The sequence below is a fragment of the Oryzias melastigma genome, linkage group LG1 (assembly GCF_002922805.2).
Source record: "Oryzias melastigma strain HK-1 linkage group LG1, ASM292280v2, whole genome shotgun sequence".
Lineage (NCBI taxonomy): Eukaryota > Metazoa > Chordata > Actinopteri > Beloniformes > Adrianichthyidae > Oryzias > Oryzias melastigma.
Window position 1 is genome coordinate 19,724,092 of NC_050512.1, and position 27,117 is coordinate 19,751,208.

General features: G+C 39.3%; 1 protein-coding gene and 1 long non-coding RNA gene across 15 annotated transcripts in view; one reads left to right on the forward strand and one right to left on the reverse strand.

Moving 5' to 3' along the window:
* rbm47 (RNA binding motif protein 47) overlaps window positions 1-26,323 on the reverse strand; it is a 34,677-nt gene extending 8,354 nt beyond the window's left edge. For 6 of the 14 annotated variants that reach the window (XM_024289681.1, XM_024289679.1, XM_024289678.1 and 3 more), the window contains exons 1-2: window positions 24,773-25,081; window positions 761-1,619 (exon numbers count right to left, since the gene is read on the reverse strand). In XM_024289681.1, coding sequence (XP_024145449.1) covers window positions 761-1,588 — 828 coding nt within the window. In that variant the 5' untranslated portion in view covers window positions 1,589-1,619; window positions 24,773-25,081. Of the gene's footprint in view, window positions 1-760; window positions 1,620-5,232; window positions 5,342-5,736; window positions 6,346-11,458; window positions 11,484-11,852; window positions 12,001-24,772; window positions 25,082-25,353; window positions 25,483-26,157 lie in introns of those variants that run through there. The other 8 variants (XM_024289672.2, XM_024289670.2, XM_024289671.2 and 5 more) reach the window with 8 other exon arrangements.
* Window positions 22,455-25,475, forward strand: LOC118598960. The gene is made up of 2 exons (XR_004948203.1): window positions 22,455-23,172; window positions 25,072-25,475. It is a non-coding gene; the product is annotated as an uncharacterized LOC118598960 (long non-coding RNA).
* Window positions 26,324-27,117: the final 794 nt, after the last annotated feature.

Consider the following 27,117-nt stretch of genomic DNA (forward strand, 5'->3'; position numbering starts at 1 on the left):
AAGAAGTCATTGCATTTTCTTATTTGACTCGACAATAATCCCAATTTAGCTGCCTTTTATTATTCTAGCAGATTCTAAAGAGGAGAAAAGCAACTTTAACACTTTATGTGTTGCATATTGGTGCAAAGCTGATTTGAAAAGCTGTTTTTCTCCATGTCAGAATCAGTTGATTCCCATTGATCGCATAAACTGTCGAGGAGTTAACGTATGTCAGTCTGTGTTATTTGAATGTTAATGAGTTAAACAGCATTTTCCTGCTAATATAGCTGCATGTTTGGAAGTGGCATTGCCCCAAAAAGCAGCCACTGAAGGAAAAACTTACAGAGAATGCCTTGTTAGTACTTAAATCTCTGATAATGTAGGAAGAAGCATCTATACTGTCTAACTTCTACTGGTCTACTTGTCACTGCATTCAATTTTTTTCTTAAATGCTGCTTTAATCTTTATATTTTTAGCCTAAAAGGCTAGTGTTAATGCCACTATAAGTCTTCTTACCTAGTTTGCCAGATAGTAAATTCACACTGTGGGTAACCACACCAGTATTCACTTGCAACCTATGCGTTCAAGTGGATCAAAGTTTCTTTCTTTGTTCCAAGTTCAGATTAGCTTTTACACTTGTCAAAACAAAGCAGGCTGTTCAAGAAAATAAAGTCTGGTTGGTACTACACTGTTTATAAAGTTTAAACCATATAAATTAATTCTAGTAAAAGCAAGCTTTCCTTTCAGAACACAAATAATATCACAAACGCTGAAGTCCTACCTGTCTGATTGTCTCTTCATTTGTCTCCATCATTAGATTTCTAACATAGAGGATCTTGACGGTCTCCATCACATCTTCATCTACATCAATTTCTGGTTCAGCCCAGTCCACAGCGATCTGGTGGCCCCACAGCTGAATACGGCCAGGCATCAACTTCCTGCGAGCCATAGCAGCTGCACGATGCGACTCGTACTCTACAAAGGCAAAGCCTCGGTTCTTCATCTTGTCTGCAGCACTGGCATAAACTATCACATCTAATACCCCTTCTGTCACTTTGGAGACTTCCTCCAGGATCTCTTCACGCTTCTTTGTCTTGGGAATGCCACCAATGAAAAGACGGCAGTTATCCACAGAAGAACAGACCCCCAGCAGACGACCAGGCCGCACCTCATAGTTATTTAGCTCCCGCACAGCTCTTTTGGCCTCATGTTTCTCTGTGTACATCACAAATGCATACCCTCGGTTTTTGCCATCGAAGTCCATCATGAGACGCATTTCGTAGATGCGGCCTACTGACTCAAACACTGGGACTAACTCGTCCTCATAAACGTCTCTTGGGATTTTCCCAACAAAGATTTCACATCCTCGAGGAGGAGATGGGCTGTTCCAGCCTGGAGGGGGGCCATATTTGCGTTGACCATTTTCCTGTACCATACTGTAGCCAGTGCGCTCCATCAAGGCCACCAGTGCAGCTTCATTGGAGGCTCCTGCAACCCCCTCTGGGATGTTCATGTGTCCATGGAGAGAATGGTGGGAGGCAGCGGAGGGTTTAGCGTGGGCAGCGTTATTGCTCATTGTTGAAGAAGCAGCAGGATCTTCAGCTGTCATTCTGACTTAACCATCCAATCAGTTTGGGGATCTGGAGGAAGACAGGAAGACATCGAATTAAACCAAACCTCTCACAAAATGGCTGCTTGCTAAGGTGGAGAAAATCGATTAACAGTAAGCACAATATGGCCAGTAGTTAAGATGCATTTTGTGACCTGAGCGCAAGAGTGGAAATAAAGCGTCTATAAATCCTTAGGGCACCTTCCCCTATCAGTGGTTTTACAACCTTGTTTTGTTGAGTCCCTCAGATCCCTAGCTGACCTCTGACCCCCATCTGAGAACACGAAGGGCTGTAAACCCTGAAAACTCTAGCTCAAGGTCCGCTCAGTATGGCTCCGTCACATGCTCTGTGTGTTTTCATAAGTGTGTGAGTGTATGGGTGGGACAAGCGTGTGTGTGGGTCAGAAAAAAGACCAATTGGAATTAAGCTACTTGAGTAATTCTTTGTGAAATTTGACCTCAAGCTGTGACAAAAATTCTGCACATTTAATTGTTGTACATTGTGACCCACTCCAACACACACTCATTAAACACAAAAGCACACACACCAAGTCCACCTTGGACTTTCAACCTTCTTATCAATATGAATGTTATACAATGTGTGGGTGTAGCCTTTAGTGTGCGTGTGTGTGTGTGTGTGCTTTCATTAAGGGGCACAGTCCTAAAAGAGTACCAGAGAACAGAAATCGGCTTCCCAAACATAAACCTCTTACTTTATTTTCAACACAGCCTACATTCAGAAAAATTCCAAATCCTTCAGTATCCTCAATTTCTGGAGAAACCAATCAAAGGTGCACACATCAAGCTAAATGTCTGGCTAGCTAGCAAAAAAGAAAAAAGCCACATCTTCCTCGCTAGCTAGGCTGCTAACAAGTAACTAAATGTCCTCCTATAGCAAACCAAAAAAAGCCACTATTTATGAATCCACTGTATTCTGACGATTATCTTCATCAATTTGGAACGTTTATAAAATAAAATACATGAAAACATTTTTTTTTCATCAAAATTGTTTAAACCCAGTGCATTGTGGTCTATATGCCTATTCACCAATGTAGGTTATGTCCAAATTCATTACCTACTTGCTAACTCTAGTGCAGGACTATCAAGTGCCCTGGAGTATAAAACAATTCAAACCATGCTCACTAGTTTTTTTTTTATTTTATTTTTTACCAGCAAGTAGGCTAGGTTATAGAGTCACAAATTTCACGAATTTAATTTTTAATCAATACAAGAATTTTACGACGTCTGTGTTCTAAAAAAACGAAAAAGTTGATGAAAAAAAATATATTTAAACACAAAAATTGTCCAAATACAATGCATTGATGCACGCTGGGTGAATACACTATATAGTTAGTAGTGAAGGAATTCGGAGATAGCCTTTGTGAGCATCAATGCATGCTGGTTTTTCGCAAAGACTTCTGGGAGAAATTTCTAGGGCACAATATTTTGTAATTCTCAATTTGGACAAAATGGTAAATGCACAAAATAGTGCACTAGTGAGTAATGATGGAATTCAGACACAATCCTCATTTTCCTCGCAAGCCAAGCCGCCATCTAAATGTCCTCCTGGCTAGCAAAAAAAAAAAAAAGAAAGAACTACATCTTGCCTGTTAGCCAGGCCACTAACAAGTAGCTAAACGTCAACCTAGCTACCAAAAAAAGGCACATTTTGCTCGATAGCCAGGCCGCTAACAAGATTGCTTGGACTTTGACAGAGATAGGTGAGGCTGTCACAACAATGGTGGAACACTACAAAGCTAAGCAACCATGGCAACATGCACACTCATTTGACCTGACCTGATATCCGTCTCTCTCCCACACACATATATGCACCTGCTCAATTCCCCCCAAGGCTGGAATTCTTAAGATGACAACAAATACACGAGCATCAGTTTAAAAAAGAATGAGATCGATTTCAATGAATGCTTTCTGGCTGAAGTGACGGGATTTGGCTGTTTTGACAAGAGGGTCAAAACACATCAAAGTCAAGTAGTAGCAAGCACGTGCTGCAGTTTCCTCCTCCATCTTGCTGGAGGGAAGGGAATCTCAATATGGAGAAACTGTTAGTAAATGCACTTTTGATTCTGCTCACAGAGGGTGAAGTTTCCTTGAACTCACAAAAATGTAGCTACATTTTAACATCTCTGTGGTTGGTTTGGAAGCCTGACGTGTCCTCCCTCTGTTCTTCATATCGCCCAAAGTGCTAACATGACTCCATGTCTTATCAGGCTTATCTTGCTGTCCGATGACAAAGGGAGGACAGTATTCGCTCGATAAAGACGAAGCTTTGTAGCACTAAGACGGTGTAGCATTCTGGTGACACATATGCAGAATTCTTCTCCTTGCGACATGTCTGTCAGACCTTTACTCCTGACATAAGCTATCCTGCTTCCTGCTTTTTGACCTGCTTCCTCATTGCTGACAAAACTGAAGTGAAAATCCAATATATAAAAGACCCAAAAGTTTCTTTAACATCGAAAGGAGTGAGTGCCTTTTTAAAAAAAGTGACAATTCATTTGTGAAAGAAGGAAACCTGATGAATTACAAGGTAGATAATTAACTCCGGCAAACACAAATCCCAATCTTTGTTCGCAGAAGGAATAAAGTTTTACAGATAATGACTCAGCGAGTTAAAACAATCTAGAAAGTTATGAGAATCATTCCTGTGCAGGTTGACAGGAGCAGCCAGCAGTTCACAGGTTAAACATAACCCGAGCTTAGACTCAGAGTTCACCTGGTCAAAGGTTAGCTCAGGGAGGGGGGACGGAGCAGCCGGCGAGCAAGCGAAGAAAGTCAGTGTTCCGGTTATTGCTGCCCCTATTGCCCATTAAGTTATGTTTATGATTGATAGAAGCACCTGACTCTGTGCTTATTAACAGCATGTTAACCGGGGGCCAGATTGTTTTACGAGCAGACACAGAGGCTTTTATGGGTTTCCTTAAGGGGGAGTTTCATAAGCAAAACCTGGCAACTTTGGGTAAATTTCCACAATTTCTTCACAAATGAAGTGCAGTTTTTACGCTTCTTAAAGGAGTAAAACCACACTCCATTTGTCATGTTAAATCAACTCATTTTTATAGAAGAATCAGCTTTTTTTTCAAAGTAAACTAACAAACTTCCCATTTCACTCCATATTATGGAGCCTTGAAAATCCAGGCCTTTTCAGAAATGAGGAACAATGCATCTATTGTCCTGGTTATTCTGACTGACATTGATCCACTTTACGGGGAAACATGGGTGCCTGAGCGCACACGTGGACACGTGGATGCAGTTGATTTGCAGCGTCCACCCGGCAGCTACTGACAACACAACTCAGCAGAGCAGGATCAACAGAGCACTTAAAACGTAAGCCCCAATCTGCTGTTGCCACACAAAAACAGACAGGGTGCTAAATGACTCATGCGATCCCAGTTTAACTCATCCTTCAACTGAGGACAAATTCAACTGGAAACAAAAAGGCACAGAACTTATCAGGTCAAAGTACTTGTTTTTCCAGCAACAACGTTTTTCAAGCAACAAAAGGCAGTGGAAAAGAGGAAGTTAAGACCGGAACAAATCAGAAATCTTGTCAAAGCTTGATCATAGCCGAGGGGATGGAAAGAGGAAAAGAGAAGAAGCAGAGAGTGGTCTGAGAGGATAGCTACCCCTGAGGAGTCACAGCGCTGCGCTGCCTGGCCGCCTGCTCTGGGAGTGTTAGTCCACCTCCATGAGAGACAGGTACAGCAGGGCACTGAGCAGAGTCCAGCCTCCTTTACTCACACGCACACTCGTGCACACACACACAACGAGGTTAAAGCTGCAGCCATGAGAGCCGGTGAGGGTGGAGCAAAAAAATAGGTACTGCTGAGCACAGTGTGCATTCAAAGATGGATTCCAGCTTTACTTTTAAAGAAGCCATGAAATCTTTGTGTGCCTCACTTTAGTCTTTATTTAGTAATAGTTTATTTAACAAAACTAGGGGGCATGAAAGTAAAACTGTATCATTTAAAATATGTTTTTTCTGTTTAGTTTGGAAATTCTGCACTTTTACGATCAGAAAATACTTTACTATTCATTATGCAAATTTAAAATATCTTTCACTTCAAGTGGTCAGAGTGATAAAAAATGACCAGGACAGACAAATAAAAAATATTGAGACATTTCCATACCCTGCTTTATCAAGTATCCACCATTTGTTCATTGAAGACCAAAAAATAATGGGATGAACAGCTCCTTAACCGGATTGTTCACCTTCAGTAACGTTCCTGGACTGAGAGTTATATGATGGGAAATCTGGTTTTACAGGCCTTCGAGGGTTTTCTGCTTAGAGATGCAGAAAGAGGCAAAAAAAGGGGCAGGAAATGTTTAAACTTCCTGATGTTTGTGTCACAGTGAGAGGACCTTAGGAAATTCTGCCTGGGAGTAACCACTAGAGGGATTTATGTCATGTCAGCACAAGACTCTCCATGTGTTTAAATGCACTTGTTTTGTCATAAAGTGTGCATACTTTTTTTTTGTACACAACAAGTGTGTTCCCAGTGCAGCTTAACTTGTACAAACAATACACACCTTCCTGGGCAGTCAAGAGACCAGATAGCAAGTTAGAAAAAAAAACAAAAAAAACAGCAGGGACAAAGTTACAGGGGGTGCTCAGTTTGGAGGAGTTTCTGTGGAAAAACACCTCAAACTGTAGCAAAGAAGAGTGAGAAAGGAGAAAGTGAGGGAAAGAAAAGGTGAAAGTCATAGCGGGGTCAATAGCACACTCAGTGTGAGTTTCAGCTGCTATTGAAACTTGCTTGCGCCGTGCAGACTGAGCAAACACTCCAAAAGGGTTTGTTTTAGTATAAATACCAGCGATAAACAGAGGAGCAGGTTTCAGATTAAAGCAAATATGATTAATTGATTGATTTTTTTATCCTAATAATAAACAATTTCCATTAAAATAACCCAAACATTCACATTTATGTAAAAAGACATAAAATACGAACTAGATTTTTAGGGTGATTACTAAACAATGATGGAGGAGAGCAGGTGGAATTCTGGTTCTACCAGTTTTTGATATCACAACATTAGTACCCACGTTTACTGAAGTTACTGCAAACCAAAGAAGACTGTAAAAAAGATTCTACTGGTGATAAGATGGAGAGATGAGAGGAAGAGGGAAGCCCACCAATGCAAAAACTGAATTTTAAGAAAGTAAAAAGACTCTTGGTTCAAGAAAAAATTGTCTTATTCTCTGTCTTGCAAGAAAAATATTATTAATAAAGTTTTTGAAAGTAAAATAATTTAAGAACTAAAATTATAAAATAAGTTTTTACTTATGTCAAATAATCATACTTGGGTTTCAATAAATTTGAAAGTTAAAAGATTATGTTTGCACAATTTAAAATACATACATTTTTTAGCCTTTTTAACCTCGATAAAAATATATTTCTCGAGAAGCGACTAAAGTTTCAGATAAACATTGAAAAGCAGTAATTTCTTTTCATACTGTATTGTCAGAATGTCTGAAGAAAAACTAAGTTTGTGAACTCTGATTTCTCCTAAGGAGGTCAGTGTAAAGATTAACTTCCTGTCATTAGTGGCAGCCAATCAGGACGCCTCCTGACTGAGGTGTTCTGGTGACCGCACAGCCCAACAGGTCAACAGTTAACAGTTAAACCTACAACCACACAAACAACAAACACATCTCCTCAATAGTCACTCATCTCTCATTTTCAAATTAAAAGGCAAACTCAACAACAACACAAAGCAACAATGCATTCTGCTGAGTCACTTGTTGTGCCAACAAAATCCTTCGAGTTCGTTTCAACCGCGCTGTAAGTTTCCATCTTTAACAAACAGGAACACTATCACGCAGAATGACCTTTAGACAACTGCTAAATGAAGACAGTAATTCAAAACAAACCACAGTCATTGTGTTGAATGCAGTAAAGTAAAATAACATGCAGCTTGACACGTGGGCGGTCTTGTTTGTATTTATCAGGGCTGAACCAACTACAAGCACAAAGAATGACAGGAATGATTGATGAATCTGGTTTCTGCTAAGGATTTGTTGTCAGACAAAACAGTTTTACACGATTTAAACCAATTATAGATTATCTGTTTAGGCTTGATTGATTGCTCATTGATCACGTTTTTCACTTTTAATATGACAGCTAATGAGGTTGATGCTCCACCGGTGGAGAAATCAAGAGGAAAATAGAACAAGAGGAGCAGATATGACCTTGAATTAAATCTCTGATAAGCCGGTTCTTTAGCAAGGTCACTGTCAGAGGAAAAAAACACACACGCAGATGTAATGGAATCTGCTGCATGGGAGAAAAAGAAGGAAATAATCAGAAAAAGATGTATGCAAAAACACTTCTAATCTGTATCTCGTCTGAAATGGCATGATGACTGTTTGTGACGAGTGAATGAGCAGTGTGTCACAAGACTGGAGGTCCTGCTGGTTTTTTTTTCTACAGAATGACACGAACTGGAGCAGCAAACCGGACTTAGCTGCGTTTTCCTGGAAGCTGCTTCCTCCAAGTCAGCCAATTTCACTAACTTTAAGGTTTTTTTAAATGCATCATTTGTTGGCCATCTTAAAGTCCCACTCCAACTATTTTTTATTCTATTGTAAAAGCGCTCTTAGTAGTCTTTTATTATCATTATTTTGCTAAAATCTGCAGAGCAGCAGGAGCTCATTAGAAATTTGCTTCTGAATTGCTGTGGAAGTTAGCCTCTGCTAATTCCCCGTGAACCCTTAGTTTACGCTCTCTCCTGTTAGCTTATAGCACCTCACAAGCCCAAGCTAACATTAGCATAGCTAAAAAAACGAGGAGCAATATCGGAGCTATCCAGCCGCACAGTTTTGAGGTAGAGGATGAAAGGGAAGAAGTTAATGGATATATTTCTCTGGAATCGGATGAATTAGAATTGGAGCAGAAAATGAAACTTGAAACTTTTCAGATCTGCAGTTTTCATCTGCTCCTGATCTAATACAATTTGAATTAAAAAAAATATATGACCTCCATCGAGAAATGTTAAAATCACCAAAAATGCAACTTTCCTTTGATTGGGTCCCTAAGCTGTGGATGATTCACTGCGTTTTAAATGAATCCCGAACACTTTGGCATCGTCTGAGAATATATTGTCCCAGCTAGTTGTTCTGTAACTCTGAACTTGACAGGAGAAAGAGAGAAGTGAGAACTGTGGCTGACCTCTGAGGTCACATGATATTCTTATGAAGCAGATTTTGATTCTCAGCTCTTCAACAAAAACAAGTCGAAAGCAGATTCAAGATATTCCCCCCAAAATTCCATTATTTCCCTTAAAGCATAATTGCAAGACACTTATTGCCTCACTCGTCTCACTTTTCTTTCCTGTACCTGTCGCCATCATTCCTCTGGCTCACCTAACCTTTAAAAAAGAGCAGAACTGAATGAAATGAAATCAAGAAAAGACTGAGTTTGCAGGCAGAGGAGATCTAAGAAGGTAAAGACTGGAGGAGCAAAAACACCAAAAGATAGAGGGAGAGGAGGACTCCCTTGGCACTAGAAAGCCCTTCAAAGTGAAACCAGCCAGAAGAATTTCAAGTCAGACAGAGTTTGGAAGTCACTGCCTCCAGCCCACACTAACTTCACCGGAGAAGGATGATTCCAGTTCATTTAACTGAGCACCCCTCCCTCCAGAGCCTGCCTCCAGGACCTTCACAGTTATCTCAAACGTCACTCAAAACCATGGCAGCCTGACTCCAGAGTGCAAAAACTGGAAACAATATTGCAAAGAGCCCAGATCAGCAGCTCTGCAGAGCATTTTATTTGTCTTATTCCGAGCAGGAGTTCTGAACAGAGGGGGCTCTTATTCAGCCACGCAGTCATGGCTAATCAGAAGAGCTGCTTTAGCTTTAGGGGCTTTGCTTCCTTGGGCAAACACATTCCTCGGGGTAATCAGCTAGCCCGCTCAAGGCCCAAGCAGACATTGTTTCAAACAATTATTTCTCCTGACGTTGACCGTGTCACACTCGGGATAAAAACCGCTGTGGCCTTCCTGGAAAAGGTGGCTTTATGAAGGATGTGGGGGGGCTCCCAAAGGCCAGCGCAAGAGGAAATAAAGCCTTTTCATAGGTGGTGATCAATGATAAGTCAATTTTGAGAATTATTTTAACAACACTTCCATTAAAATGTGTTTTCTTGTCAGACTATGTGTTGAAAACAGACATGTTGGCACCAATGACTGCATACATAGCAGGCGTGGACCTTGTTGTTTTGTACTGGAGTGATATGAAGAAAGATTTTCAGCTCCACTGATTTGAAAATATGTCATCAAACTCCAAACTCTGCAAACAACAGGAAAAACAGACTAGTGTTTTTGACACCCGCATAGAAATCAAAGACCACGCCCCTGCGGATACCGATCGGGTAGTTGTTAAAGATCGTGTAGATAACTCCTCAACTGGAACCAGAAGCCCCTCCCCCCAATGTCGCTCGAATAAAACTTCATCTTAACTTAAGGCAGATTCCGAATTCTTCCTCTGCAGCTTCTCCCAATCCCTCCAAATGTAGGGGAATTTGAAGGGGTAGGGTTGTCCGAAATAGTCTTTTAAAGGAGTAACCCTCGAGGGGGAAGGATACAGAACCTTCAGCAGCGAGGGTGTTCCGCGGCAGCACTTTCCTTCACGTGGGTGTTCTCTGAAGCACAGAACTTTACATGTAAATGTAAGTAATGACTTTTTTTGTTTTAAAACAACCTTTTTAAAGTTATAAAACCACTGTTGTTTTGTATTTCTGAGCGCTAGCAGCTCTCCAGTAACGTAGCTTACCAGCAACTATTGATGACATCATCGAGTGGGAGTAATGTCTGAATAACTCTCCATTTGTAAGGTAAATATAGGGGGAAGAAATCCAGATTACGATTTTTTCAGTTTTAAGCTTTAATAAATATTTTTTTTTCTTTTTTTTTCAAAAAATGAACACTTTCGGGTTGGAGTTTGGCAGCAGTTATCTGCAAAGCAACCACGTTATTCTCGTTTTTTTCTGCTTTGAACGCAATTCATTGTTCACTAATCTGGAAGAGACTGACTTAACTTGCATAACAAGCCACCTAGTGGTTACCTGGTGAACTGACCTGGCTCCAATTACATTTATTTAAAGAAAAATAGTGCCTCTTTGAAAAAAAAACATTTTTGCTGAAAAAAATTGTTTTTACCCTTTTTATGAAATATGGATTTCTTCCTTGAAAAGAAGAAAGGCGTAAAAGAGGAAAATTTTCCGACTTTATGTTATATTAATAAAATCAAATGCACTAAGAAAAATGATAAGAAAGTCATAGGAAATATAATTATAGTAGTAACAAAAATAACTTAATTAAAAAGTGTTTACCTAATAACAAAATAGAATGTTGGCTTTAAATTCCTTTAGTTTTTCTGAATATCAACTTACACTGTAAAAAAATGAAACATTGAATCAATTAACAATGCAATTAAACTCATGTTAGTTTAGTCAAATTAAAATTTTACATTGAGTAAACCATCAACTCAAAATGTTTCATGACAGCTAATAATTTTTAGTGTAACAAATTACAGAACCTCTGATAATTGATCCAATATTTCATTTTTTTCAGTGTAAGAATGTTTGTAGAACTTTTATGAATCAAATGATAAACTGCCTGCTGCCATCTTTTTTCCAAGCATCCTTTACATCCCATCAACTTGAGCGGGCCACAAAAGCAGCTAACCCCTGCTCAAACTTGGGCCCACCCTGTTGACAAACACGCCAAAGCGAGTCATGAACGGCTCACGTAACCGCTTCTCTCTCTCTGCTCTCCACTTGTCCTTGAAAAAGTGAATCAGAACATTCAGCAATTGAATCTTTGACACAAACACACTGAACAAACAGCACACCTTACCAGGGCAAAAGTCCATATATTACATGACGTAGAGCCAGGAAGTCTATGAACGATGATAGCAGTTTCTCTGTGTACTCAGTGAGACATTTGTTTTAATCTGCCACTCTAAACACACACTGTACAATGTCATGCCACTCCACTGGTTCCACTGGTTTCTTTGAAAAGACTCCTTGATCTCCACTCCACTCACTGGTGTGCTTTTGTTGCTCTTTTCCAATCAGAGCTGAGGCTGCCAAACAGGCAAGTCTGGTAGACTCACACAAAGCAAGACGGGAAATTCTACTATGGGATGGTTAGGAAGAAACGAATCCTAAAGTTAAAGAGGATCAAGGGTCAGATTGATCCCAAACTAGCAACACAACAAGAATAAATGTTCCTGTTAGAGGGTGTTTACCTGTATCCCGGTGCAGACAGTGATGAGGCAGCAGAGAGGCTGTTGTCAGTGTGCTCTTCACACTCTGTCTAAAAGTCGCTCCCTCTGTCCATCCCCTCTTTTTGGTGCCGCAGCATTAAGACATGCTGTGAGGTGAGCAAAGGTGCTTTGGTGTTAATCATTCTCAGTGGCCATAAGAGAGGAGAGGTGGGGCCACTCAGTACAGGTAAACTCCCCCCCACACACTCACACACCTCTGTATTTCCTCCTTCTTTTAATCTCAATCTTGCTTTCTCGATAAAGTTTCAGACCAAAGGGAAAGAATAAAAGGCCAGAGGGTGTGACAAACTGAAATGATTGACTACAATGAGGGAAAAAGCAGTGTTGCAATAAAAGCTTTGTTTTTTCCATCTTAAACTGTTCGAACTGGTCATGTAAACTCTCATTCTCTTTCTCAGTTAAAGGAGATTAACAAAAAATGAATCAATGTCAATATTCCTGGCTTGAATCCATCTATTGACATCTGACTCAAAACTGTACAGCTGGTTAGCTTCAATGTTGCTCACCATTTTTGTTGCACCTCTAATGTTAGGTTGGGGTTGTGGGCGGCTGTAAACTTGCGGAAGAGCCCCTAATCAGAGGGATGATGGGAATTACTCCATGGCAACAGTACTGCCCTCTACTCAGATGCAAATTTCTAATGAACTCCTGCTGCTCTGCAGAAACTATGTCCTAGAAATCAATACAAGTTAGTTTAATTTTAGCTAAAAATGATTGAAAAAAAAGAAAAGAAAACACTGGCAATGCTTTAAAAATCGATCTAAAGATGAACTGGGTGGGAATTTAAGATGAACAGCAAAAAAAAAAAAAAATTAACTGATATTGCTGGTTCATATATTCATAGAGGTCTTATGACAAAAAGCAAATAATAAAGGTAAAGAATCTTACCCAAATTTCCCGAAACACTTGGTAAAGAAACACACAGATGTGCAAAGTGCTGCTATTGAGCCTTTTTGGAGTTTATTAAAATCTTGGGCTTTTTGTAAAACTAATTATGTTTTTAACCTTTGCTTTTGCAACTAAAAAGGAGTCATAGAAGCTAAAGCACACACAAAACATTTTTAAATGTTTTGTGTGTGCTTTAGTTAATTTGGTATTAAAGAATGGACTCTTGGACGGGACAATCATATGCTGCAATAGAAAAAACACCAACACTTGGTAAAAAAAAGTTTTCTGTTGGCCTACTATGTCCAGATGGTATCTAAGGGTTATTGTGAAATTTTTAGATGAGACTTGAATCTTCAGAGATCTTTGTTTAACTCTACATTTTAAAGATATAAATGAAAAAGGTCAAAGCGCATCTCTAACTTATGTAGGTTGTTGTTATAGGTGTATACAGATTTACAGCACAGACAAATATTCCATGTGCTAATAGTAGCATTTTCTAAAATAATTGATCTGTAAAGGGGTTTTGGGGGGTTTTGGGGCCCTTTTTGAGGCGCAATTTAAAATAATTGAGAATTTCATTTGATGATTGATATTTTTAGCCACAAGTAAAAGGTTAGAATGCACCAAGAACAAGAGAAATGACAAAAAAGAGGTACTTGTAAAAAAAAAAAAAATTATGATGATGAAAAACATTATTGCATTATTGCAGCAGGAGTTTATTAAAAGTTTGCATTTGAGTTGTGGGTGAAACTAATGGAGTAAGCCCACCCTCACTTTCCATCATCCACCTGTTTACACACTCTCCTGCTAGCTTGCAGCCCTTCAAACCTCCAACCTCATATTACCAAAAATGGCGAGCAATATTGCAGCTAACTGGCTGTATTTGTCTTAATTCAAATTTACAAAGAAAGAACAAATATTAAATCTGGAAGTTCATTAAAGGTCAAAATTATCTAAAAAAAGAGTGATAATTAAGTGTTTTTTTGTTTCATTTTTCCTGTACAAATAAAGTGGCAAAAATGTTGATGGTGAGAGATCAATATGGCCGGGAGGGTCGTGGAGTACAGTGTCAGCTGGTGAGCTCTGTGAGGTAACAATTGAGAGTCTCTTTAGCAGCAACAAGCTGCTAAACTCATCAAAGATAAGAACAATGCAAACGTGACTAAACCTGTCACATTCCAGTTATATCTAACAGAAACACAGAGGATCGAGGAGAAGAGAAAGGACAATGAGTGGGTCGTACGTAACCTTAAACAACCCCGACAGACTACGAGGCCTGGTCTAGCTCACACTGAAGTCAGGGGATGTCTTTGTGTTGAACGAGTGACAGATTAATCAACAACTCTGTTAAGGACGGACGTGCGACCACTTCGTTTAGGTCGTAGGTCAACCCAAACGTTTTCTTAGGGTCGGCTGTGAAAAGAGTGGACTCATGGAAAGAGTCAGGCATCTATTCTCTAAGGTAAAACATGATTTTGGACACTTATGTCAATGAGAAAAATCATCGTGATAAAGATTTTGAAAGAATTAAAACACTAAAAAGTGGTGATGGACAAACAAACCCTCTTAAGATCTGAGACTTTCTGCCTGAACACTTCAAACTTTGAAGTTTTAACCTAACAAAGAACAGTGACTTCTGCTGACAGACTGAAGTAACAGCAGCTCCATGATCACTGAGGTTTTTCTACAAAAAGCCTGCAAGAATAGTTCTGGAAGTGTATGCTTGTTTAAAATAATTCATATTTATATCCCTCTAACATTTTGTTAAAAGGAAAAAGACACATTTGTTTAAGAAAACCTGTGTTTTCAAACAAGAAAATGTCAAAACGTTGGTTAATAGAAAAATATATATTTTTTTATGCTGCTTGAATAAATACGTTTCGTTTGGCAAGAAAAATCTAAGGAAATTTGATCCAAAATATGGTCAAAATAAAAAGTTGTGGTAAATGGATTGTCAGTTATGGCGTCTGTTTTACGTACTGGTGGTGTCAGCACCTGGACGAGGGTTTTAGATTGATAAGATCTGCGTCACAACATGCTGGGTGTGGACTGGATGAAGCTTCAGGTATGCTGTATGTTGACAGTTTTCAGGAAATTTTAGTTCTACTCATTGACTGTATAATCACTGGACGTATCAGACCCTCCCCTTTCCTGTTCCAAAGAGGAAGTACCTGGTGGTTGCAAAAAATCCCATAGACTTCTATTAAGAAATAGTTATTTATCTGTCATTATACAGTATTTGTGAGAATAATTGCGCTTGCTCTGATACCTTCTTTTTTAACTTCTTCTTTCTAATTAAAAAAACAAAATAAGGTTTCTTTATCGCAAGTTTTTAAAGTTATAAACTGACCAATTAGATGCCTCAGTGAAAGCATGGGCTGCCAGAACGTTTGATTGACAGATTCTCCCGAGCCGCTTTCAGTGGGAGGGGTATGGCCTTCGAACAAGCTCATTCACGATTGGTAGCAGTAGTTCCTCTAAAAACGTGACTCAGACCGACTTGGACCAATCACTGTTGATGGGTTTAAAAATGACAAACAGGAAGCCACGGTGATAGCTTTGGCCTCATTTTGTGAGGGCCAGAAATAAGGCATTTTCCATGGGTGATGTCAATACCTCGCTTTGTCCAGTGATTAATATATGTCTATGATTCTAATGTGGCAGGCCGAATTCATATACATGAAAGTTCACTTTTGAGGAAACTAGGTAGACTTAATAATTAAATAAATCTCCTTTATTCTCAAAATACTCCAATTTGGTGAATAATATATTTATATTAGCAAACTTAAGAAAAATAAGGTTGGAAAAAAAACATAAAAACTGATAATTTGTTTTCTTTTTGTTTAAGTAGTCTTAATGAATATATGGTTCAATTATAACATTTTGGTCAAAATCAAAATACATTTGAATAATTTAACCCTTTTTAGATTTTAAGGCTGAGGATGCTTTATTTTATTAATTTAAAATAAGCAAAAAAAAAAAAACCTCTGAGAATTCCAAGTAATAGATTATTATTTGTAGAATTTTAAAAGATTAATGTAAAGGGGTTGGGTTAGGTTGGAGTAAGATAAAAAAAAATGTGCACATCACCATAAATCCCCCCCAAAAGAAAAAATAATAAATTAAATTGCTGTAAATGTCATACAATACAAAAAAACTAACAAAAAAAGGCTGAGTCATGCTACGTGTGCATCACACAACAGAGAAGATAACATCTACTCAGCATTCACAGAGATCAAGATGGAGGAACTGGGTCTACAGGTCTGAGGTGAACAACAAGAAAGATCTCTACGACGGTTACAGAGACCATGCACTCCAGCCCAAGGGCACAGTTTAGGACATTCTAATGTCTGATGGGTTTGGACGTTCTGTCTTAGTGTAAGAGGACGTAGATGGATGCCTCAACACAGATGTCAGAAATACTGACTGAAACCGTGTCAGTTGGGGGGATGTATTGTATGTAAACCTCAAACTCTCTTCTCCGGTTACTGGAAACATAAACATTACAGAGACGTCCTGACATGCGTGTCATCCCTGCAGGACACGTGATAGAGGCCGGAGGGCCACGGGGGGTTAAAGTTCATGTTTCTCATGAAAACACCTCCAGCTGAAAGAAGAACTCGTCTTTATCGGCAGCGCTTCCAATGAGAGGGGTTTATCTGGTGACAGCGTTTCTACAGTTTTCTAACATGCTTTTTGATTGAAACCAGATGCTGAACGTCACATCTTCTAAAAGGAAATAAAGTTGATCGAAAAGGTTAAAATCTCTGAACACTATCGACCGGCCCTGCTCTCCTTTTTCTCTGATTTACTGAGTCATCGCAAAAAAGACACAGAAATGGGATGTGATGAAAAGGCCCGACACTTTGTTTTCCGTGTGTTTCCCCTTTTGCCTGGAGCTTGATCAGCTGGTTCAGTCAGGTGGCATGTCGCTAAGTAGCCAAAGAGTTTCGGTAAATCCTAACACACAACTCCGTCCAAGGTCAAGGAGACAAAGAAAGAGACACTTAGAGGGAAAGATATGAAGAATCTGCAAAAACAGGAGGACAAAACAGTCCCAGTGACTGTTGACCACACTGGAACTGCTCATTATCTGCCCAATAACCAGTAAACCACTGTAACGTCAGCATGGATGATTGTACTTTCCTCAGCAGTTAACTCCGTCATGTGATGAAGAGGAAGATGGAATCAAACCCATTCCTGTTCTCAAGGTTTTTATGTTTTATGTGGCTGTTTTTTTTTACATTCTGTCTAGTGAGAATAGATTCACTCTAAATGCATAAACTTACATAACAACTATGTCGTGCGATTTGTCTTAAAATCACAAATATATATATATTTCTTCAAAATGTATAAGAAGGGCATCCACTATAGATTCTTTATGACTAAATCATTAATTAAATGCATGCTCAAGCGATATAAGCCACAGTGTAAACAACATACTTTCTAATCAAAGTTTTAATTTTAGGCAACTTTTCATTGACTTCTACTTTTTATTCTTACAAAACAACCAAATCTAAATATTAAACATACTAGGAAGATGCATATTTTACACAGCACAGATGTAAAATAATGAGCAGATCTAGTAATGATGGTATAAATATTGATTCTGCCGGCAGAATATCAGATTATTACCCAGATGTTTATGGTTTTCGTGTTTTACAAGTCAGTGCAGCGTGAAGATGTTTGCTTACACAAAAAGTTTGCTAATGGTTCAAGCAAAAACAGATTGTCTTCCAAGAGAGTGTACAGTCCAAAATCAATATGAAATAAGGAGAACAGAGGGAGATGTGCAGCCAGAATGGAAATTAACAGTAAGGGAAGACTTTGACCTTGTGTAACAACAAACTATAGGACTTAAAACTAAAAATTTGAAGACCAGTCCCAATGAAAATTGTGTTTTGGGAGTTTTAGCATGTTCTTTTCCTCATGATATAAAGAAAACTAAGATTAAAAATGTGTTTCTTTGTATTTTTTTACTCAAATCTTTGTGAATCAGGAAAAGACGAAAAAATGCAATTTGAAAAAGCTTGTAGGTGTGACGCAGAAGCTAAACTACGACAAGCCACAAGTTTGCTGCTGCTCTTCATTCTGATGCATCCAGTTGTAGACAACTAACGTCTTAGTTTTTTCTCGTCTTAGCAGGTATCTAGCTCAAAACTGTACGGCGTGAGTTGGGGACACCCAAAACATCAACAAGTGTCACGGAGGGAGCCTCAACCATACGTCCATATATGACGAGATGGGGGTGAGAATGTGTGGCTGATATTGCTCGCCATTTTTGTTGCACCACTAATCTTAGGTTGGGGTTGTGAGGGGCTCTAAGCTAGTGGGAGAGCACGCAAACAGATGGATGATAGGAAGTGGAGGCAGGCTAACACTGCTCAGTCCTGCTAACACTTCAGAAGTGAATTTCTAACTGTTTTTTCCCCCTAAAAACTGCACAATCATAATTAAAGGACCACTTTTAGAATAGATCAAAAGATGATTGGAGTAACACTTTAGGAAAAATTAAGACAAGCCATAAAAATAATTGTTTTTAGCAAACTGGAAAGGTCAAATTAACTACAACAAATTTGCTCAACGGGTTTTTCCTTACTTGTGATTTCTGGCACAAAAATTCTCATAAATAAATCAAAAAGAAGACAGCAACAAAGCAGGAAATCCTACTTAATTCTAGTAACACCAAACATGATCCCAACAAGGAGAAAATAGGGTAAGACTGTAAACTGAAAAGACAAAGACAAAGAGCAAGATCCTGGGAAAGACGGAGACAAAGACAAAGTAAAACATGAAAATACACAACACATGTTGTAATTAGTAGCTCAGCAGCAGTTAAAAATGATGTCGGAAGCTAAACCTTTACAGCATTGGTGTTTAAAAGTCCACAAATAAGAATAAACTTAACAAAACTTCATAAAAGAAAGAAAAACAAACATCCAAATTACAAAAAAAGAGAAGTGGGACATAAAAAGTGGCTTTAAAGCATAAACAAATCTGCATTCTAATTATTTTTTATATGTTCAGGTAAAACTGCATCATAGATGACCAGCATTTTAAAAAAATATATGACTTTAAATGCAGAGGATATTTACATTTTATGAAAAGACAAATCGTTCTCCAACACACCTAGAAGCACACACACATGTTCTCAGTAAAGTGAGAAGGGGGAAGTATAAAGGCAGATAAGAGCAGAATAAAAAGCCGATGGAATTCAGGGCCAGTCAACTCCGGCTAACGCCCCTTTGCAGAGACACAATAGTTAAACTAAATAGTGTCACGCAAACCACACAGAAACGGGCACTGCAACAACAGGCCAAAAAGAAATCATCCTGAGAACCTGGAATCGTGTGCGATTCACTTGCACAGTGATACTGCTCACAGACAAAGCAGGAAATATTTGAACGTAACAGAGAAGGAAGAAGTGTGAGCGAGAATTCAGAGGAAGGATGAGCTTGATTGTCTGGAGTGTGTCTGCATGTGGCAACAGTGTTCTATCAGTTTAGTAAATGGGTCGTGGAACATTCCATTCTGGCACAACGTAGGGGGGCATCACTTCTGTCACCGCTTGATGTTTTTCCAAGTTTCTCATGTTTTTGGTTTTTTCAATGTCACAGCCGGTCTTTGCTGTTTGTCCATAACTACAGAGTTTGGTCCATCTTCTTTAAAGATACCACTCTGATAAAAAAAAAAACATGATTTTTCTCGGAGGACATTTATAAAGACAATTCGACTTAAAATTGCATCTTTGAGTATTTTTTTTTAATCAAACGGTGGTGAATCAAAAACAGACCAAATACATTCTCTGTTCTGCTCCATTCTGATGCATCCACTTGTAGATAAATAGATTCATGTATGTCCTCATTTTCCTTGTCCAAACTCCCATCTGGCTCCAAACTGTACGACTGGAAAACCACAATATTGCTCGCCATTTTTGTTGCCCTGGTAATGTTAGGCTGGGGTTGTGAAGAGGCTGTAAGCTAGCACGTAACCAGATGGATTGTGGGATATGGAGGCGCTTACTCTATGCCCACAACTCAGAGGCGAATATCTGTTGAACTCCTGCCACTCTGCAGAAACTACGTCCTAGAAAACGACACTGATTTTGCCTAAAACTGCATAATCATAATTAAAGTTTTTAAATTAGATCAATATATGATCGGATTGGGACTTTAAAGGTGTGTCCCACCCATTGACTACATATTTGAGAACTGGACTGAGTGCCCCCTCCTCACGTCTGAAATAGGAAGTAAAAATAGAAGTCAAAATTCCATATACTTCTATTGAAAAAGAAGTGCCTATAACCCTGGCCAAATCCAAATTTTCCGCTACCCTTACGGCTTCTCCCTATCTCTTCAGGTAGGGGCATTTGGAGTTTTAGTCGTGTCTGAAACCAGTAGGGTGATCTTCATCGCACTGTGCGACGGAGGAGAAACACATTTCTTCACATGGCTGTGCACTGAAGCACAACCACGTGAAGAGCGCTGGTGACTGTTGATTACATCATTGAGAGGGAGTAACGTCTGAATTTGACACAGACACTATGTTTCCATTTCTCTCCATATGGAGTGCTAAATATAGAGTTAGGGAGAAACTGTAGGGGTAGGGAAGGAATTCGGATTCGCTCCTGTCAGTATATTTCTCAGAGTAACCATTCTTGCTTTGATACCTTTTTTCTTGCTCCATATTTTTTCTTTAGCGCAAGTTATTCAAGTTGTAAACTTAAAAAATCAAATGTCTCAATAATAAATAGTATGTTAAACATTTGTAACATTTGATTGACAGATTCTCCCAAGCCGGCTTTCAAGTGGAAGGGGTGGGGCTTTCCAACAAACTCAGTCCTGATTGGTGAAATTTGTTGCCATAGAAACGAAAACTCAAACCGACTTGGACCAATCAGTGCTTACTGATGCCATCTGGCGCCAATATGGTGACGTCCTTATCGGAAAAAATGGCGACTGAGTTGACTGAGTTATTTGGAGCAGGAAATAAGCCATTTTCTGTGGTTGATGTCACACTCACTCAGTCCAGTTCTCATTTACAGTCAATGGTCCTACCTTGCTCCACAGTCCGTCCAGTCATTTCTATGGATGGTGCTGTTATATTTCATTAGTTAGCAGAGCTGAGTAGCTATCTAACTGTTTACTTGACAATCTGTGCAAGGATGTTTTGTTGTTGTTTGCTTTTGAGCCACTTGGTACATATACTGTATATAAAAAAATATGTCAAGATAAAATACATCTAAGGATGAAAGGGAGCTGTGAACTTAAAAAAAAACATAGAAAACAAAAAGTTGAATAGAAAAAACATATGTATAAAATAAAACAACTTAAAAAATATCACTATCAAAGTGAGTGAAAAAGCTGCCAAATTTTAACATATTTTCTTCAGAACACTTGAGGGGAAAGTCAGAATCCTTCAAAGAAATCCTAGCAAACTTTAAAGAGTTAGTATTTGTGCAAACATTTGCATATGAAGGAAATATGGAGGGAGGATCACCTCAGGAGCAACAATAGAGGAGTGTATTCATGAGTTTGAGTCCTCTCATTTACACAGAACGGAACCTGAAAGAGGTGGATTACGAAACTAGCGGTGAAATGAAGCATAATAAGAGCATTAGTGTACAAGGAGAACGGAGGACGAGGAAGACAAAGAGGGAGCTGCATAATAGGAGAGGATGGAGAGTTTAGGGGTGTCACCGCACTGGAAGACGGGGGTCCAGGGGTTAGTCAGGGGGGAAAGGTTGAACAGCAGAAAGGCACGAGACGAAGGAAAAAGAAAGAAAAAACACGACAGGAGGAGGGTTGAATTATCCTTCACAGTGATTGGATATCATGTGTTTATACTCTCAACAGTCCTCCAAAGTTTTCATACGGGAGACAGTTGCTCAAGAGTCCGTCTCAATGAAACACTTTGCTGTTGTGAAATCAGTCCAGGGTTATACGTCTACGTCAAAATTGGTTGATTAAAGGAGCAATGTGGTAGAGGTCGTGATAATAAAAGGTGAAGCTACAGATTGATGGGAAATAATGAAACAAGTAAAAATAAAGACTTTTTGATACCTACTTTGTGTGGAAAGTCATGCTTACATATTTGCTCCACTGATTTTAATATTTGTGCTTTTTTGATATACAATATTTTTCAAGTGCTCCCATTGATTTTTTTATGATTTGTCGTTTTTAGCCTCATGTAAAAAGCCTATGTCGTTTTATAGGACTTAGTTTCTGCAGAAACTCTGCAAATGGAGCTTGTGGCTCACCATAGTAACTTGCATCAACACAGCATTAGTTTCTGATTTACAATTTAAATAAAGAAATATTCAGAAATGTAATTTTTAAGCTTAATTCTCTTCATATATGTCCTCCATCATCAAAAAATGAAATGAGAACATGCTAAAAACACCAAAAACACGATTTTCTTTGGAGTGGATATTTAAAGCAAAACAAAAATTAAATATTTTTTTAATTCTACTTAACACGTTTTTAATTATTGTCCTAAATAAAAAGAAAAAAAATGAGTACCAGCAGAAAATTAAAAAAAAACATGGAGTTCCCCATTATTTTTCCTGGAGCCTAAAAAATCAGCATCAAACAGCAACATCAAGCACACAAGATGTTTCAAATTACAAATGCAAACAATAGCAGGTGCATCAATATATAGGCAATCCTTTCAGTACATTTCAAAAGTTCAAAAAAGCATCAGCAAAACTCTAGTGCAGACCAAACATGCTAATACTCGTGTGTTCATGCATATAACCTTATAGAACTTGAAGGAAAAACACTAAAAATAGCAATCTTGTCATACTCTGACAGAGGAGGCCTGTATCTGACAGCAAAGTATTTAAGCTAGGTATTCAGTGAAGTCAAAACCACACTTTCATGTGTGTTGTTGCTACCTTAACAACTTCTTTTTTTGTGAGTTTCAATTCCAACAATCAATTTGCTGTTGAATCAAGCTGTACGATGGAGGACTTTAGATGAAAACAAAGCAATGACATTAATGTTGACCTGTTTTAAAATAAAAAAAGTCAAATTAATTGTTTTTCTACTAAATTTTTGATGAAAACTGCCAATACACAAAGGGTTAGGGCAACTCGTTTAGCCCAGATGAGACAGCAGCTTCAACCTCCGACTCAGCTACACTGATTTCTTTGTTTTCTATCTTTCAAATATGAAAAAGAAATCTGTCCATTCCACATTTTCAAGATTCTACCACATATTGATGGGTGTAACAAATATTCTGAGAAATGACTCTCTTTACCTGAACACGTTATTCTAATTTGGATGGTTCTGCTTTCCTGCACTGCTGCTCTGTGGCTCCATCAGAGGGGAGCCAAAGAGGAAGGTGGAGGGGGGTTAAGAGATGGGAAGAATGTGGTCATTGTGCTCTCCAGGTATGTGTGTTTGTGACAAACTGAAAGAATGGGCGAGAGGGGAGATCAGATCTTGTTACAGGTGTTGTATAAACAGCACAATAGTGCCAGCAGCTCCCCTCTCCCCCCGAGCTGCATGTGTGAGTGTCTGCTCACAGCGGCTTTGCATTTCTGCTTACTTCTGCTGAATTAGGGGACTTTAACTTAGTCAGACGGCGGACTGAATCGGTGCTTCCTCACCGTCAGCGTGACTTGGTCACGTGACAGTCATGTGACAGTCATGTGACATGATCCTGAACTCGCTGTGGGTGTCTGTGGGCTTGATTCATGCCGCTTAAGCTGTTTTTTTTTTCTTCTTCTTTACTCTAGAGATTTGCAGAGTAATAAATGTCCTGTCTGACTTCCTAAAACTTACACTACACACTTTACATTATAAATGATCAGTAAACAACACAATTAAAAAAAGTTTTATGGTGTTTTACCAACTGCCATGATTATCTATATTTATTTCTTTTTAAAATAAAACAAATTTAAAGGAAAAAAACAGGTTGAACCTGCACTTCGGCACACACCTCCCTCGCCAAAGCATTCATTGTGTTCAATCATCTTGTTTCCATGAAGTCAGAGGACAATAAACCGGCATTTTTACCCAGACTTTCCTGCTGTCTAATCGGATGATCGGTGTGAAAAGACAAAAATGTCACTCAGTGGGGGTGAAAATATATTTTTTAACAGTTTTTAAACAGTAGTTCTTTTAATTTTTATTCAAACCTGATATTCTTTTTTAAATGATTTCAATGTGTAGCAATACAAAAGTACAGGTATTCTTAATAATTATAGTACAATAAAGCGTTCTAGCATTGGTGCTGGTGTGCTACGTCAAAGCTCCTCTTTGTATTTCACTATTTTTAGTTCCTTTAAGCATGTTTGAAAATTCCTCATTTCATTCCTTTCATTGCTGTATGACAAAAAACTGACAAAAGTGAAAGTTAACAAATTTGTGGGAAAAAATACTTTTGTTGAATGAGAATTAATTTCCTCTCTGATTTAGATTAGATTTATGTCAAGAATTGAATGAAAATTTGTGGCCATAATTTAAAGTTAAATATAAAATAAATCTAATTGGCAAAAAAAAAAAGAAAAACAACAGTGTAATGAAAGGATTAGAACAACAGATTCTGAATGTCAAATTAGCAAAACATTATGAGGCACAAGTACTTCTCCTGCACACACTGTCTGTATGCACACACACACATCTAAATCGTGTTTGTACAACAACAGGACACTCAAGGCTGACTGGCGCCCTGCTCGACCAGTTTTTTAAAACACACACACACAGTGACTTGAGGAGACATCAAATGGACAGACACGCACACACACAAACGCAAATAAACATCCAGTCCTCATCCAGTAACCTTGCAGTGAAGGTTACAGCAGTCAGCTGGGTCAGTGTGATCACTGGACCAGCTGAAAAAATGTCCTTCCAGATACCCACTGTGTCTGTGCGCGTGTGTGCGCGCCTTTAAACCTCCAGGTGAGAAAACACACAATGTCCCTCAACTGGCCCTCTCACAGCAAAACTGTCAGAGCAAAAAAACAAGACCGAGAGTTTTCAACTGACCTGCAGGATGATGGGATGCGAAGTTGAAGCGTCACCGTCGGTTCTTCTTTCTCCACTTGTCACTCACTCATCTTCCTCCGCTCTTCTGAAGAGTGTCAGGTTCTCAGCGACCTCGGTGCCTTCAGTGACAGGTTCCCCAAAAGCACAACGACAGGAGGTCTCAGAATACTTGAAACAGACACACAAACCACCAGTCACAGTCGGACAGGACAAGTCAGAGTTTCTCTTCTCCTTTTGGTGTTTTTTTTCTTTCAGTTTCTGACTCAGATCCTCTCTGTTTGTCCTCTCCTCTGTTCCAGTCACGACAACACTTGTAGACGTAACAGCAGGAGACAGGAGAAAGGGGGAGAGCACAAGGTCTCAAAGTGGAGGAGAGAGCAGGAGGTGACAGAGTTGAAGGAGAGCGCTACAGTGGGAGAACGAAGGAGGGAGGGAGGGATGGAGGGAGGAAGGGCAGTGGTAATTAGTGAGTCTGTACCTGACTCTCACTGACATAAGCCCCACATTCCAACGAGCCGAGAAGGGGGGGAGAAAGATGAGGGAGGAGGAATAAAGAAGAAAAAAAAAAGTTCTGAGCGCACCATCCGAATATCATTCCAGAGCTATCCTCTCTGATGAAGCCCTCAAAACGCCAGAGTTTCCCAGGTCCAACTTCCTCCCGTCTCTTCCTTCACCTTTGTATTAAAAGACACAAAAACCCCTCTCTGTTGTTCCTCACGTTTGTGTTTCGTTTCTAGATCACCCTCCCGGTGTGTGTGTGAGGTGCAGCCTTCTCCCAAAACCCACCAAACCAGAATCAAACTGCCCGCACTCTCAGCACACCCTCCCTCCTATCATTCCGGATGGGAAATGCTATCCTCCTGTGCCCCTGTTCAACCTGTTTGTGGGTGTGTGTTGCTGCGAGTGTGTGTTCAAACAGCCAGACCTGTATCATGGAAGTCAGAGCAGCATTCTTCATCTAAAGAGGATTCCTAAACACCTCACACCACATGATCGCTCCCATCCACCACCTGCCTATTACTGGTGATCAGGCTCAGACCGGCTCTCTCTCTGCTGGGTCACAAATATGTGCACACCTCTGAGGTCATGGTGACATGCAGTCCTGTGCTATTTGACGTGAGTAATGATGGTGACGGTAGCTGTCAGTGATAACACACTCTCAGAAGGGTTTTGTTAATCTGTCGGAGGAAGAAGTCGAGAAACTTTCTTCGTCCAGTTGAAGCAAAACAACAACTTTTCGCTGTCCCTCACATGCTACAGCTTTCCTTTTCCCACACCCTCCTTCTTTACTGAAAATATTGTACTTGTTTGATCATGCTGCAGACATGGAGTGTTTGCCCCTTAATCAACACTGAATAAGAGCGTGGATAAGGGTGTCTGCCTACCTGGATTCCTTAGAGAGTCGGGCGTGGGCGGCACCAAGCGCTTCCTTCTTCCTGATCTCAGGTGTGTGCAGAGAGCGATGTCTTTATGACAGCCGGTTGTCATGGAGACGAGGGGACAGAAGAGAGCCGTGCTGAACGGCACGGGCTGCAGCTACCAGAATGAGGACAGAGAAGTGAGGAAGCTGGATTTTTGTTTAGAGTAACAACACACACACATATACGTTCAGATAAAGCGCACACACTCCCTCGCGCAGTAGGGAACTTGCAAGTGTGTGTGTGTAGGAAACTGAGATTGAGTCAGACGTGCTCACACAGAGAAATAAGGTTTCAACACAACAGCTGAACTCTGGCAGGGAAGAGGCTGGGCCGTTGGATGAGTTGCTCAATAAATTTTGACTTAAATGCTTACTTAACACATCTCAACGCCCTTAAATGAGTAAAGCAGAAATACTTTTTGCAGCGGAATGTGTATGGCATCTTCAACTGCAGAGTTTAAAACTAACTTTGGAAAAACTTCCTGGATAACTTTTCCTTTTCATTATCTGAAAATGAAGCAGGAACGTATAAATCTGCCAAGTCCATGAAGTTCATCTTAAAGTGCGTAATATCAATAAACGAAGTCTGGCACCACATAAAATACTACTGACCAAGACAGAAACTTTAATTTTCTTTCACAAATTTCCATCAGTGTGATTATAAATGGATATAGGTGTAGGAAAATACTGATTCAGTAAAATATCTTAATACTTTACTTGGCAATACTTGTATCGATTTAAAACTGTAATTTTTACTTTTGTGAAAAATATGTTAACACTCAGATCATTCTTGATTCATAATTTTAAAAAAAGTGAAATATTGTCTGGTAGTGTCTTGGGACATATTGGGATACCATTTCACTGTTATACTTTAATTTCCCTGCGGGCACGTCCCAAATGGATTAATAAAGTTGTCTATCTATCT